The following is a 16657-nucleotide window of genomic DNA, read 5'->3' on the forward strand; positions in this document are numbered from 1 at the left end:
TTAACCTCTCAAACTCGAGAGAGTAAGAACAAAACAAAATATAAAGTGCGAGAGTTTAATTATAACAATTCCATGTCAATACAATATACTGATTATGATGTTTTTTATTTTATTTTAGATAGGGTATACTAATTATGATGCTAATCAGCTTTTTCAAATTTAAAAATAAATAAATAAATAAAGTGTCTCTGTATGTCATGTTTAAATACTCAAAAAGAAAGTAAAATGAAATTCCTACTAATACTATTGTCAAACATTTTATATAGAAAATAGTTATCAGGTTTTTTTAGGAGCAGAGGCACTGTCAATATATATATATATATATATATATCTTAAGAATAAAAGAAAATTGATTTGTAAGTTAAAATTAACTAATATGCTCAACTTGAATTGAGCAGTATTAGCACATCAATTGAATTTAGAGAAAATTGTTGAAAAGTTCAAGATAAGGAGGGTATAAGGTAGTAGGTCTAATGGATATTTTTTTATTAGTGAGAGGTCCACTATTTGTGAAATAGTTTGGTGAGAAGTTTTTTTTTTTTTTTTTTTTTGGACATTTTGTTTCGAATTTTACCCTCAATTAATCTGTTAACTTGTTTTTATCTGTTGAATTTTCATTGACTATCTGTTCAAATTCATTAACTTTTTTTATCTGTTGAATTTTCATTGACTATCTGTTCAAATTTATATTCATATCTATCTGTTTAAATTTGTTCTATCTGTTCAAATTTTTTCCTATCTATTCAAAAATTTTAACTATTTGTTCAATTTTTTTTATCTGTTTAAATTTTTTTGACTATCTATTCAATTTTTTTTCTGTTATCTGTTCAAATATCTGTCCAATTTTTATTTTTTATTCAATTTTTCTCCTGAATTAATTGTATCTATTCATTTTTTTTAAAAAAAAGAAATTTCTATCTATTGAAATACCAAGCAAAACCAAATTCTATATGTTGAAATAGATAGCCATACCAACCCTTATCTGTTGAAATTTCCCACCACCAATACTCAAATGAAATAGATAGCGAAACCAACCTTTATCTGTTGAAATGTCCCACCATCAACACTCAAATATTATGCAGTACATAAACATATATTTGTTCAATTTTTATTTTTATTTTTATCTATTTATCCACCACTATAACAACAACAATAATCAAAAGGGAGGAGAAAACTGAGAAGTAATCGGAGCTCTATCGCTGCCCTACATTGCTAGGTTATTCTCTCGTAGATTTGGTGCTCACTCTCAGTCTCTCTATCTTTGATTCCAATCGCAGATTTGGTCCAAAGATATTGGAAAATCAATTATTCAATGATGTTATATGCAAGCATATGTATGAATATAGGTATGCATTTCTAAATGAAGATCACAAAACAAACAACAAATGGAATTAGTTCTACATTAATTCACCAAAAAAAAAAAAAAAGTTGAATACATACATGAAGTCGATGAACAACTATATACAAAAAAAATTGAGAGAACATAACAACTCATCAACTCATTAATAGATCAATTTAAGAACATAACAACACTATCCAAATGAAAAATCACACACATACGCGCGCGCACACACACACACAAAATGAATCCCCACCATGCCCGTTTCTTACTTTGCACCACCTACCTCTTGCTTTTGCAAACCCTAGAACTTTTCATTTTTCTTCATTGCCTTTCAATTTCTAGAGAGAGAGTGTGTTTACAGATCGAAAATAGCGGAGACTGCTTTCCAAACTGAGATTAACTAGTTGTTGAGTCTTATCAACAAGAAGATCTTTCTCCATGAACTCATCAACAATTCCTCTGAAGTAATTCTCTCTCTCTATCTCTATCTCTTTTCTACATTGATTATTATTATTGATTTCGAGATTGATTTGGAAAATCGAAGAACTGTGTTCAAATATGAAAATTTTGAAAAATCGAATAACTATTTCGTGACTTGGAAATCAGGAAAGCACATTTAGATCGAAGAACATTGATCGAATCTAGAAAATCAAACTAGAGAAAGAAAGAGATAGAAAGAGATTGGGATGTAGGGCTGCTTCAGATCTATGATCTGTGATCTCCACCACTTCAGATCTATGAGCTTGTTAAGTTCAAATCAAATGATTGCTCGAGACTGATCTAGGCTATGATCTACGATGGCGGTGTCGAAGTCGTCGTTGCTGTGGTAAATAGGTAGTGGTGCATCGTTGTTGATGGTGGCAGATGAGAAGTGACTGTGGTGGATGATGAGTCATTGATGAGGAGATCGAAGTCGTAGCATCGTCATCAAAGGGTCGCAATGTCGCCTTAATGGGCTTGTGAAGAGAATTGTGGAGAGAGAGAGAGAGAGAGAGTGTGTGTGTGTGTGTGTGTGTGTGTGTGTGTGTGTGATGGTTAGGTTTAGGAGATATATATAAGAGCATCTCCAACAATGCATCAATTTTTTCATCGAATTTGAGTAGAAGTTCCATTTGATATCAAGTGCTCTAATAGAGAATTTTGGAGCTTTATTAGAACACTGGTCGACCCAGCGGATGTCTAGCCGATCGATCGGCTAGTGTAAAATTTAGTTTTTTTTTTTTTTTGCCTTGAGGTGGTTGACTGGGCGAGCGACAAGGCGGTTGACCGGCCAATGCAATTTTTTCACAAATTTTTACCTTGAGGTGGTCATCCAAAGAGACATCCGGCAACGGTAATGAACAATGATTTGATGAAAGGCACATCAGTACTCAGTTTGATGATAGAAAAGTGAAATCCTCAATTAGATACTTATTTGATGCAATTGTTAGTGCAACAAAAGGACTTAGTTTTCATCAAATTCAAATTTGATGAAAGGTTTGAGTAAGCATTGGAGATGGTCAAAGTGAGGGTATTTTGGTTATTTTGCTTTTGAGTTTGTCCTTTTAGACAAATAATTTCAGCGCCTGAACTGTTCACCAAACAAAATTAGAATTTAGATTTATAAACCGAGTGCCCCTGATTTTAATTTTTGAGTTCAAAGAAAAATTGATTTTAATTTAATTTAATAATAACTCTCAAAAATAAAAAAATTGCGCACAAGTATTAAATTTGACAAATCCACCTTCTTATTTCATTTAAATCAAACATGTCAAATAATTTTAATTTTGGAGGGGTTATTTGATAATGTTTTCACTTTTTTATTTTTTTAAAATAAAAATAAAAACATTAACAAGCAACTTTTAATAATTGTTGCTTGCGCAAAAGTAATTAAAATAATGATGTGTTTTGTAAATGTGATTTGAGAGTATGAGTTGTATTTTGAGTTTGTGAGTTGTAGAATTATGATTTGAGTGTAGAAAATTTGTTTGGTTATGGTTTTTAAATAGAGTGTTGAATTGTGTTTTGAAGATGTATTTTGAATTAAGTTTTGAAAGTTTAATGTGACATGTGAAAGGTGAAAATTTGTTTGGTGATGTGTTTTGAAAATAATTTTCAAAACTTAATTCAACTAATAATTTATCATCAAACACACAACTCATATATCGATATCCATATTTTTTATCAACAATAATAACCAAACTATTTTTAAAATACTGAAATTAAAAATTAATTTTTTTTGTCAATTATTTTTTTTTAGTAATTTTTTTGAATAATTGTTGTTTCGAAATAATTTTTTCATTTTAAAATAAACCGATGTCAATTTTTTTCTGCCAATTATTTTTTCTATCGATATCCATATTTTTTATCAACAATAAGAACCAAACTATTTTTAAAATACTGACATTAATAATACCATTTTTTTGTCAATTAATTTTTTTTCAAATCTTTTTTTTGAATAATTTTTTTTTCAAATAATTTTGTCATTTTAAAATAAACCTATGTCAATTATTTTGTGTCAATTAATTTTTCTATCAATTTATTTTTTACGCCTATACAAACATCTTATAAAATACGTTTTTAATTTTTTTCTAAAATAATTGATAGAAAATCTGAATAAAATCTCACATTTCTGAACCTTTTGAACCTCACCTTTCTATAAAATAATTGATGCCAGTTCATCTTCAGAGAGGAGGACAACCGGCCGGTCATCCCCAAGGTCTACCGCCCGGTCATCCCCAAGGTTTGATACACAGATGAGGTTCACGTGAAACAGAGACGATGGAAGAGAAGGACATGGAAGCTTTTCAGAAACGTTGAAAGTGAAGATATAAGCTGCCAAACGGATTTTCAAAATTTAATTTGAATTAACACGCTGAATCAACTTTTGAACATCCTATCCAAACGTGAAGCGGGAGTTCACATGTAGAATCGCATTTTGAATTCACAACCAAACACAGCCTATGATTTCTCACATTATTTTTTTTAAGCAAATTAGAGTGCTTTATTTTCTTAAAAACACCTTCCCAAAAGCTTCTTCTGTGATAGAGGAAATTTTTTGTGGTCACTCAATTTCTTCCATGAATTTAAAGTATAATAACAATATCAACAATGATTCATCCCACTAAAAATATCACCACTAATAGCACTAATGCATTAAAAAAGTAAAAAAAAAAATAAAAAAATACAACTCCAAGACCAAAACATCACATCATTAATGGCGGGACCCACTGCCACCTAATTAGTGGGAGCACTAATTGGTGCTCCCAAGCATTTTTCATAACAATATTTTTAGTTTTTTTCATAGTCATACCTTCGGTTTATTTATTTATTTTATTTGTTTTAACCCTATATATATATATATATATATTTAGAGAAAGCCAAAAATAGACAATGATACAGGATCGAGTGGGCATTGAACCAACTGACTTGTATAACTCATCTGACCCGAGCTTACTTGAAGGATTTTGGGCGGGTTCGAGAGATGTATGGGGCCTGATGTGTTAGAAAAGTCTAATAGTTTGCATGTCTGTCTTTTATTCTGCAAAATATGTGATCTAGTGTGTAGAATTCGGGATACACACGAAATATCATATCATTAGTTCTTGTAAAATATAAATGGTTTACAATCTAAGATGGATTTGGACATACCATCGGTACGACTGTAGCATGGTGTTTGAGTAGGTCTGTCTTGATTATATGAAACGGTAAAATTTTAATTCATTGTGTTAGTACGCTTTGGGTGTGTTTGATTGGACAGACTGGATAAGGGGATTAGAATCCATCGGACTTGAATCCTAGGACTGTGAATCCCCCGGACTATTTGGTTAGATTAGATATGTATCCTGTGTTTGTTTTTTCATGGGATTAGATATCTGGAAATGACTATTTTTAGTGAATCCAACGTTTGGTTGGACGGACTGGATAGGATAAATGAACAAAAGACTATTTTACCCTTTTTCAATTGTTTACTAAGTAATAGCAATATTAAACATATATTTAATATTTTAATTATTTTTAGCTAGATTAAATAAAAATTTATTTTATTTTATTTTTTACACAATTAAATAAATTTATTTTTTTTAAATAAATAAATAAAATACATAAAATATCAATAAAAATATATATTATTTTTTTAATTAAAATTTTAAATAAATTTGTTTTTAAAAATAATAATAATCAAACAATGAAATTAAATAAAACATTTATTAAATTTAAATAATGAAATTAAATAAAATATAAACAAAATTTTAAAATAAAACATCAATAAAATATCTATAAAAATTTATTTTAAAAAATTAAATAAATAAAACATCAATAAAAAGTTAAATAAAATTATTTTATTTTTAAATTGAGACATTTAAATTTTATTGAATTTTATTAAATATAATACATAATTAAATAGTAGAGGGTCAAAATGGTCATTTTGACCACCTAATCCCAACTGTGGATAGTCCTCCAAAAACTATCCCATACCCCCCCTATAACACAATAGTCCCCCATATGGGGAATAAGGAGTCCGGCCAGACATAGAGTCCGGCGGACTAAAAAAAAATCAAACGGCGGATAAGGAGCACTATTTGGATTACAATCCAAATAGTGGATAGTCCCCCCCTAATCCGGTGAATCAAACACGCCCATTGAACAAAATCATCTTGGAATAATTGTTCATGTATCGATTAGGTGAGACAATTTATATCCCATAGTTATTATGAGTGTTTATGCTCTTAAATTATTAATAATTACGTGTGTTTAGTGTTGGTCATTTTGATTCATAAAAGAATGAGATTATTTATGGATATAAGTTCAATGAGTTGGGTGATCACTTTATGTGTATGGTAGATATTGATTATTGACAGAATCCACGTCATAGTTTAGGGATTAATAATACCCTATTAAAGAAGCTTATAAGTTTTGATTATGTCAAATCCTGCAGGTGGATTTTGTACCCGACATATCAAATAATTTAAGTGGAAGGCCTCAAAGAAATATTAAGAAGTCAATTAAATTTAATTGTTAGTAATTTATTTAATTGACGGGTATTAGTAATATTGACATGGGGAGATAAATAAGTATTTAATAATGTGGTACTCGAAATATAATTTGGAGATTAAGATGAAAGTACAATTAAAACTCTTTAACATTATAAATTTTAATTTATGAAATGAGAAATTATAATTCAGGTTGAATTAAGTTTTCCTAGTTTCGTAAGGAGTCCTAATCCTAATCTACTCCTAATGGTCCCTACCATAGCCTATATATACATATGAGTCCTTGTAACTCTCTAGAAGACCCAATTTTTTGAGTAGAGAGAGAGTAAAAAGTTCACATTTTTTAGCCACATTCAATTCGTGATCAAGCGTAAGAAAGGAATACGGTAAAAGATTGTAAGATGCAACCAAATTCAGAATTCATTAGCTACAATCTTCTATTCATGATTTAAACAAGATCAAACCAGACAGATCTCAAAGGTATAAACCCCAATTCCTCTTTGTAAGGTTTTGTAGATCAATGTAATTACCTAATGTATATGTGATATCACTAGGTCCTCGAAATTCAATCTCAGCAAGGGTGAGTATCGCCCTGTTGGCCTAGCCTAGTCTAATCCTATTTTTTTAGGATTTGGAAATGTTGTTCTAGCCCATAGGATCAGGTTGAGCTAACATTTTCAACCCAATATATTAATGGGTTGGGCTTGAAATGTATACTTTTAACCCAATTTGACCTGACCTGCTATTAAATTAATTAATTATAATATATTAAAAAATATATATTCTGTTGGGATTTAGATTTTATCTCTATTGATTCTATTAAAACTCACATATATGATGAAGTGCAATTGAATTTATTTAAGAAATCCTTCAATTTACATACAAAATTCTTCAATTTAGGGGTTATCTAGCATAATCTACTTTAATACATCTTTTTATTTATTTAGGTCAATCATCTCTTATCACCTCTCTACCATTTTATAAATTTTTTTGTAAAAAGTTACAAAAATATATTTATTTAGATCATTTCAAATAATTATTTATAGTAATGTTAATATATTTATTAAAAAAATATAATATGTGATTAAATTTAATTATGAAATATTTTAATTTGTGTTTAACATATAACACAATAAAAATGCTCAATTTATTATTTTTGAAATCAAACTTACACAAATATTAAGGCCGGATAAAACCGAGATTAGATGGACAAAGTCACTTAGGAGGGGTTTGGCATCCCAATTTTAGTCCACATTTTTTAATATTTTTATCTTTTTTGAATTATGTCAATCAACATCTCTTTTCTATTTTTTATATATCCTTTTTAATATTTTATAAAATATTAAAAAATACATTTATTTAAAATATCCCAAACCATCTCGTATTATCTTACCCGGCCCGGCCTGACCCAAAACCCACTCTTGTCCGAAGCCCGATTTTAGTATCATGTCTTGTTTAGAAACCGCCTTTGCATATAAATTCCCGGGTTCTAGAGGCATCGAAATTCAATTACTCGCTCGCTCCTCCTCTGCTCTCTAAACCCCCCCTCCGTCTGTCTCTCTCTAGCATTTTTTTCTTCGCATTTGCTTCGATTTTCTCTTCATTTTCTAGAATTGTTCTGTTCTTCTTCGAAGTTTATCTCAACTTCGTATAATCTTCAATGATTTGTTGCTTTTGATTCGTTTATTTCTCATCGCATGCACACTTCAATCTACTTTGAAATTTTCGAAAACCCTAACCCTAGTTTATGCCCTTCGAAGAGTTCCTTAGCAGCATTCGTATCGAAACCAAACCCTAATCGACTTCAGAAAATTCGGTTGCTGGATCTGAATATCACTCTCCGCTTCAATAAATGTAAGTTTTTTCCTTGTGTTTTGCTTTGATTTACGCGGTTCTGGAAGTTTCCCCGACCTCGAGAAACCCTAGTTTTGCTTCAGATGTGAAATTCGCATGAATGTAGCAGACTTTGGGGTTTGTCTTTTTGGGGGAACAGTAGGATTTTTGAGCATTTTTAGATTTGTGTGTTTATGCTTGTTTTGTGTGTGTGTGTTTTTTCTTTGTTTGGGTTTTGAAGTTGAAGAGACTCAAAGTTGAACCGTAGTTTCTGGAATTCGGGTCTGTGATTCAAGGACTTCTGTCTTATAACTTCATATAGAGTAAGTGCTTACCCTATTTCTTGATTTAATTTCGTTACTTGTTTTCATCTTTCTCGCTCTTGCAATTGAATCGCAAACTGAAAAGGTAAAACAAAATTAAATAAATGAAATTTAAAAATAAAATAGAAATTAAAAAGCAACTTCGAGAAACCTTAGTTTTGCTTGAGTTGTGAAATTTCTATGAATGTTGAACGCTTTGGGGTCTGTCTTTTTGGGGAAACAGTATGATTTTTAAGTATTTTAGATTGTGTTCTTGCTTGTATGTGTTTTAATTTTTTTATTATTATTATTTTTTTTTCATTTTTGAAGTTGAAGAGACTCAAAGTTGAACCCTGGTTTCTGAATTTCAGGTCTGTGATTTGAAGACTTATATCTTTTAACTTTATATAGAGCTACTGCTTACTCTATTTCTTGATGTAGTTTACTTGTTTTCATGTTTTGCGCGGTTGCAGATGAATATAGTAACTGAAAAAGTTTTTAAAAAGAGGGAAAATATTAAATTAATGAAATCTATAATAAAAATAGAATTAAACTTTGACTTGAACGCAATATGATACAAATTTGCTTCGTGCTTTGATAACTAAAGATCTTATGAGTTCTGTTTGTACTCGTATATATGGTTAATGTTTGGGGAGTCGTCATAATTTGATTTTTATGAAATATATAATGATCCATAAATTTTTTTTTAAGTCAACATAAATTAATTGAATAATATTTGGATGGGAATGTTGTGTAAAATTCTGTGTGAAAATGGTTTGGTTTTATAAATTTTTTTTTTAAAAAATAGTTTCGATAAAATTATGAAATTTTTATATATTGTTTCCATGAGTCTAGCATGTTGTATAAAAATTTTAGAATTAAAGGATGAACGTTTAATTTATGAAAATTCACAAATTGATTAGTGTCCAGTTTGTGTTACAGCATAATATTGGTGTTAAGTTTTGGGTGTTTAGATCATGACTTGAGATAAAGTTTGTTAGGTTTATTTTGATATATAATTGGGTCATGTTTGGCTTATGGATGGAAATTTAATACAAATACCCATAAATTAGAATCAATTTAATTTGAATTTGTTTATAATTAATGTTTGATTGTTTGGTGCATTTTAATTATATGATTGTTAGTAACCACCTTGGGAGTTATTATTATTTATTATATTGTATTATAATAAATGTTTGAAAAGTGAATTTATGATGTTATAAGGTGAAAAAATTATATATTTTTATAGTGAGCAAAAAATTATATTTTGTGGTGTATAAAAATGTTAAATTTTTATAGTGAAAAAAATTATATTATTTTATGATTTATGTTATAAAATTTTAAGTTATTATTATAAATTTTATTGTATTAATTGATGGTTGAATAATACAATAATTAAAGTGGGTGATAACCCACACTCTTTCCCATTTGTTCTTCTTTGCCCAAGGCAGAGAAGACTCCCTTGACTTCCCTCGTTTTTTTCCCTTTCATTTCTTGTGGTAGAGAGCTCAGTTCTCTGCTTTGTCTCTTTCTCCTCACGGATGCTCAACCTTTGAGCTTTGAGTGGGAGTCCTTAGAGTGAGATTTTGCAAAAGTTTTGCTCGTTGTACTCTTGGCAATGGTAGTCTCGGATTTGTTTTCGATATTTCTGGTAGGGACTTTCTTTATATTATTGCTTCAAATCTATGTTAGGGATATTTTGAGAAAATATATCTTGATAGGAGGTATTACATGTATTATTCTTAGATTTTTGTTTGAATAATTTTTAGATGAAAATTATGTTGAAATGTTAAGAATATTAGTATTTTGAAATTGATTTGGAAAAATCTTGTGTTGGTAATTGTTAAAAATCTGAAAACAATTCTAAGAGTTGTATGGTTTGTATTTACATCATATTATGATTAAATAGTTTATTTTAAAAAAAAATAATATTGAAATATTATCTCATCTTTGATTTTCGGAATTTATGTTTGAGAAAAATAAATTGATGTTGATGAATATTGTTTAAATGGTTGAGTTGGAACTATAGAGTTATTTTGGAATTAAAAAACGCTAAAAGTGTTATATTCATGATATTTGATGAATATCGATATATTGATGATTAAGTTTTGTTTATTTTTCTGAAACGAAATTATGAAATGTGGATTTTTGGACTCTTAACTTTAAAAAGTGTACTCTTGGGCATATTTTATGATTTTTGATATAGATATCATATTGATTAGTTAACTTTAGAAAAGTTGTTAAAATCGTCATGCGTAGAAAATTTGAAAAAATTAGCTATTTGAGTAGCTTGGCATGAAATATGGTTATGTTTGAAAGATGAGACATGTTAAGTTATGTTTGGTATTATTTCTTTGGGAAATTGTGAATATAGTGAACTTACTAATTTATTAGATTAAATTAGTTTGGTTAATATTTTATATCTTTTGGAATTAAAAGTGTGTTATTGGGTTTATAATTTTTAATAGTGTGTGATTAAAAAAGGGAAAGTTGATCAAGCATGAGATATTTGAATTGTTTTGGTGGTTTTTGGCAAGAAAAGAAGAAAATGGCAAATGAATGTTTTGGATTAAAATGGAAATGAGTTATCAAATTTTATTTACCTTTTTTTTTTTTTTTAGTTGGATTAACTTGTTGAGGTTAATGTTGATAATTGAAAAGTGAAAACTCGTGTTGTATTTTATAGCTATAGTCAAAAGAGGATTTTGATATATTTGGCTAAGTGTTGAAAAGTATATGAAAATATTGAGAGATTTTTATGCTAGTCATTGTTTTTAGAGGTTTTGGCCTTGACCATCAGTGGAGGATGGTAGTGGTGGTTGTATTATAAATAATGTGTTATGTGTTGTGATTTAATTGTGTAATTTAGAATGATGTGGAACATTGTGAGATTGTGTAATTATGTATTTCAATGAGAATGAAAGGAAGTAATTTGAATTGCGTATGTTGTGGAAGTGTGATTATGCTATATAGAAGTAATGCGATCCTTCAAGCTAGCAACTGGTAAAGCGGGCTGATGTGCTATATAGAGGTAATGCGTTCCTTCCGGTTAGCACCCGGTAAAGCAGGCGGCTGTGCTATATAGAGGTAATGTGTTCCTTCTGGCTAGCAACTAGTAAAGCAGGCAGGCGTGGGACTTGGCGAGACCACAAGTAGTTTATTTTATTATGGGATGTTATTGCTAATGCGTGTATATGTGTTGTAATGGGTGCTCAGTTGCCCCTCTGTGCTTATGGCCAGAAAATGTGGATGATGTCTCAGAATTTTATGGATTGTGATAGCTTGTTGATATTAATTACCCACTTCAATTAACTAGAATGAGTTAATTAAATGAGATATGTGTATACTTATTAATAGCTTGTGAACTGTGGATTTATTTAAATTAACTAACATGAGTTAACTAAATAAACGGATTGGAATTGATGCCTTGCTAATAGTCATTGTAACTTGTGAATTCTTTTAAGTTAACTAGTATGAGTCATTTAAATGAAATGTACTTGATGTCTTGTTGGAGGTTATTATGAATTGTTTTAACTATTTAAATTTAACGGTGAGGTGTTAGTTGAATAGATTGAAACAGATATTTTGTTAACATTTGGGAGCATGTTTATTTATTTAATTTAACTAATTGAGGTTAATTAAATAAATTGGATCTGAGAGATCAGGTAATAAAATCGCAAGATTTTGGCATGGTATGATTTTATGTATATGCATAAGTATCATGGTACCTGCATATCTTTTAATGTTATAATATGGGATTACTTGGTGAGTTAGTGGTTGGCTCAACTCCTACTTGTACATGTGTACAAGGAATGTTTTCGGACTTGAGGATCAAATAGTAGGTTTACATTGACATAGTTATAAGGTGGTGATGAGCCGTAGTGGATTTTATTTGTTTCTTTGGCTGAGTACTAAACTTTGTAAAGGGCAACACCCTCTTATTTATTGTAAGCCATTGGGGAATTTTGTTTGTAAAGGAATATGTTATATTGAATGTAATACACGGAGAGTGGGCTTAGTGGTTTTCATCAATGGTACTTTCTTGTATTGACTTGTGAAGAGTAAAGAATATGTTTAAGGAAAAAAAAAGAAAAAAAGGAGTTTTTGATAATTAATTGTATGAGAATGAGTTTTCTTTCAAAAACCTCACGCTTAGGTTGATTAGATTAATCTTTGAAAATCAGGGCATGACAAAATATGTGTCTAAGTCCAACTCAAACACAGCATTGAAAAGAAAAAAAAAATAATCAAGACTGGATAACCTTGTTCCCGGATCCTATTAAGACTTTTCGGAAGAGTTAAATTGTTGAATTGTTGGTAGTTGCTCATTTATGGGTAAGTTAACTTCTTTTATCTTTTTCTTTGTTTGTTGTGCAGACTAGTTCTGGAATCAGTAAACCTGAGATGGCAGAGAACAGAAATGGAAATGGCCCACCTGCAAATGGGAGGGCTCCTGGGGCGGGAAATGCTTACACTATTGATTTAGAGGTCTTCAGCAGACGGCTGAAGGCCCTTTACTCCAACTGGCGTGAACACAAATCTGACCTCTGGGGATCTTCTGATGTCCTTGCAGTTCCTACACCTCCTCCATCAGAGGATCTGCGATACCTGAAATCCTCTGCTCTGAACATTTGGTTGCTTGGTTATGAGTTCCCAGATACGATAATGATATTTATGGACAAGCAGATCCATTTCTTGTGTAGCCAGAAGAAGGTTTCTTTGCTTGAAACTGTGAAAAGGTCTTCTAAGGAGGCTGTGGGTGTGGAAGTTGTAATGCATGTGAAGCCAAAGAATGATGATGGGACTGCACAAATGGATGCTATATTCCGTACCATCCGTGCTCAATCAAAGCTGGAAGGTCATGATAATCCTGTTGTTGGATATATAGCAAAAGAGATCCCAGAGGGTAAACTATTGGAGAAATGGGCTGAGAAGCTAAAGAATTCGAACCTTCAGCTTGGTGATATAACCAATGGGTTGTCTGACCTTTTTGCTGTTAAGGAGGGTCATGAGATCACAAATGTGAAAAAAGCTGCATATTTGACTGCTAGTGTGATGAAGAATTTTGTGGTTCCAAAACTAGAAAAGATCATTGATGAGGAGAAAAAAGTCGCACATTCTTCAATAATGGATGACACTGAGAAGGCCATACTGGATCCTACTGGAGTTAAGGTGAAACTGAAGGCTGAAAATGTAGATATCTGTTACCCTCCAATCTTTCAGAGTGGTGGGAATTTTGATCTCAGACCTAGTGCATCAAGTGATGACGAGTATCTGTACTACGATTCTGCCAGTGTGATCATTTGTGCCATTGGATCTCGGTATAACAGCTACTGTTCAAATATTGCCAGGACTTTTCTAATTGATTCTACTCCAACGCAGGGTAACGCTTACGAGGTTCTACTCAAGGCTCATGAGGCAGCAATTGGTGCATTGAAACCTGGGAACAAAGTAAGTGCTGTTTATCAAGCAGCCCTATCTGTGGTTGAGAGGGATGCTCCTGATTTGGTTGCCAACCTCACAAAATCAGCCGGGACAGGAATTGGTTTGGAGTTCCGCGAGTCAGGCTTAAGTCTTACTGCCAAGAATGAACGAGTGTTAAAACCAGGCATGGTTTTTAATGTCACACTTGGTTTCCAGAACTTACAGACACGAAGCAAGAATCTGAAGAGCCAGAATTACTCTCTGTTGCTTGCAGACACTGTTATTGTTACTGAGAAGGGCCACGATGTGGCCACTATGTTGAGTTCTAAGGCTGTTAAGGATGTGGCTTATTCATTCAATGATGATGAGGAAGAAGAGGAGCCCCCTAAGGTGAAAGCTGAGGCCAATGGTACTGAGTCCTTATATTCCAAGGCGACTCTCAGGTCAGACAATCACGAGATATCAAAGGAAGAGCTCCGAAGGCAGCACCAGGCAGAACTTGCTCGCCAGAAGACTGAAGAAACTGTCAGACGTCTTGCCGGTGGGGGGTCTGTAACTGGAGATAATCGTAATTCCGCGAGGACTTCGAGTGAGCTAATTGCCTATAAGACCGTCAATGACCTGCCCCCTCCTAGGGAAATGATGATTCAAGTTGACCAGAAGAATGAGGCCATCCTGCTCCCTATATATGGCAGCATGGTCCCTTTTCATGTTGCCACAGTGAAGACTGTCTCCAGCCAGCAGGACACCAATCGAAATTGCTATATTCGCATCATATTTAATGTTCCTGGCACGCCATTCAATCCTCATGATGCAAACTCTTTGAAGAATCAAGGATCTATATATCTGAAAGAGGTCTCATTTCGCTCCAAGGACCCAAGGCACATAAGTGAAGTGGTACAGCTGATAAAAGCACTTCGGCGGAATGTTGTAGCTAGGGAGTCTGAGAGAGCTGAGCGGGCAACTTTGGTTACTCAGGAGAAGCTTGTACTAGCAGGGAATAAATTTAAACCAATAAGGTTGACTGATGTTTGGATCCGCCCCTCTTTTGGGGGCCGTGCAAGAAAGATGCCTGGTTCACTAGAAGCTCACACAAATGGATTTCGGTATTCAACCTCAAGGCAAGATGAGCGTGTTGACCTTATGTATGGAAATATCAAACATGCATTCTTCCAGCCTGCTGAGAAGGAAATGATCACTCTTCTTCACTTTCATCTGCATAACCATATAATGGTTGGAAACAAGAAAACCAAGGATGTGCAGTTCTATATTGAGGTAATGGATGTGGTCCAGACTCTTGGAGGTGGAAAGAGATCTGCCTATGACCCTGATGAAATCGAGGAAGAGCAACGGGAAAGGGACAGGAAGAACAAAATCAACATGGGTTTCCAGAACTTTGTGAATCGGGTGAATGATCTCTGGGGACAGCCCCAATTCAAAGTACTTGACCTCGAGTTTGATCAACCTTTAAGGGAACTTGGTTTCTATGGAGTTCCCTTTAAGGCCTCGGCTTTCATTGTCCCAACTTCAAGCTGCTTGGTTGAGTTGATAGAAACTCCTTGCCTTGTGGTCACTTTAAGCGAGATTGAGATCGTGAACTTGGAGAGAGTTGGTCTTGGGCAGAAGAATTTTGACATGGCTATTGTATTCAAGGACTTCAAGCGTGATGTGCTTCGAATTGATTCTATTCCTTCTACGTCACTTGATGGCATCAAGGAATGGCTCGACACAACTGACCTCAAGTATTATGAAAGCAGGCTGAATCTGAACTGGCGTCCCATATTGAAGACCATCACTGATGACCCACAAAGGTTCATAGAGGACGGGGGGTGGGAGTTCTTGAATTTGGAAGGTAGTGATTCGGATTCTGAGAAGTCAGAGGAGTCGGACCAAGGTTATGAGCCATCAGATGCCGAGCCCGATTCAGAATCAGAAGATGAAGATTCTGACAGTGCCTCGCTGGTAGAGTCTGAGGATGACGAGGAAGAGGACTCTGAGGATGAATCAGAGGAAGAAAAGGGCAAGACATGGGAAGAGCTGGAGAGGGAAGCGAGCAATGCAGACAGGGAGAACGGAGATGAATCAGACAGTGAAGAGGAGAGGAGGAGAAAGAAAATGAAGGCTTTTGGGAAGTCTCGGGCTGGTCCTAGTAGTGCCGCCCCCAAGCGGGCAAAGAGGAGGTAGATTTTTAGGGTAGATCTCTTGTTTTTTGTCATCATGGCTTTGCTGTGGTTTAAAAATTCAGCAAGAATTGCTGTGCATCTAGTAGTTCTCTTGCTTTGGATAGTCGAAACCTGTCTTGTTTTCTCATGATTTAGTTGCTCAGCAGGAAATGCTTTAGATAGAAGTTGCTTGTAAATTGGCGGTGTTAGTTTTTTTTTATTATTTAAAAATGACCTCTTTTTTGTGGTGTGCTCATTTGGTTTTCAAATTGATTTCTTTAGTTGGAGCTAATTTCATGCCAGGTATTTACTTGATCATCTTCATGATAGAAGTATGTCTTCATTTTGGAGGGTCTAGTTTGTATGATTTTGGTCCCATTTCGGTTATATTAATCTTTTAAGTGTTTCTTGAGTAAACATCTTTTGGATGGGGCTTCACTCCAATGCAGATGGGGTCCAATGTAGATGATTTTAGGCCCATTTTGTTGATTTGAAGCGTTAGTTTTTAGTCTCCCGAGTAGACATTTTTAGTCTCTCGAGTAGACATCTATAGAAAAAAATTATAAAAAAAAAATTAAATTAATTAAATATCGTTCGGTCATATGAATTGATCACAAATGTTTA

The 16657-nt window shown here is 32.8% G+C and overlaps 1 protein-coding gene across 3 annotated transcripts; it reads left to right on the top strand.

Moving 5' to 3' along the window:
* The first annotated feature begins 7735 nt into the window (after window positions 1-7735).
* On the top strand, window positions 7736-16325 carry LOC145790605 (FACT complex subunit SPT16-like). Of its 3 annotated transcripts, XM_082868761.1 has the most exons (4): window positions 7756-8166; window positions 8387-8468; window positions 8778-8818; window positions 12825-16325. In XM_082868761.1, exon 4 carries the CDS (start codon window positions 12852-12854, stop codon window positions 16053-16055), a length of 3204 nt encoding a protein of 1067 aa, XP_082724887.1. In that variant the 5' UTR covers window positions 7756-8166; window positions 8387-8468; window positions 8778-8818; window positions 12825-12851; the 3' UTR covers window positions 16056-16325. The 3 variants fall into 3 exon arrangements, with proteins under 3 accessions (XP_082724886.1, XP_082724887.1, XP_082724888.1); XM_082868760.1 differs by lacking the exon at window positions 8778-8818 and having other exon boundaries at window positions 7736-8166; XM_082868762.1 differs by lacking the exons at window positions 8387-8468; window positions 8778-8818 and having other exon boundaries at window positions 7813-8166.
* The last annotated feature ends 332 nt before the right edge of the window (window positions 16326-16657 follow it).

This window comes from Camellia sinensis, chromosome 5, assembly GCF_055761805.1.
Source record: "Camellia sinensis isolate YWXY chromosome 5, ASM5576180v1, whole genome shotgun sequence".
NCBI lineage: Eukaryota > Viridiplantae > Streptophyta > Magnoliopsida > Ericales > Theaceae > Camellia > Camellia sinensis.

Bases quoted from the DNA above. Each gene is read 5' to 3' on its own strand.
- LOC145790605 (XM_082868760.1), top strand. From the start codon at position 12,852: ATGGCAGAGAACAGAAATGGAAATGGCCCACCTGCAAATGGGAGGGCT.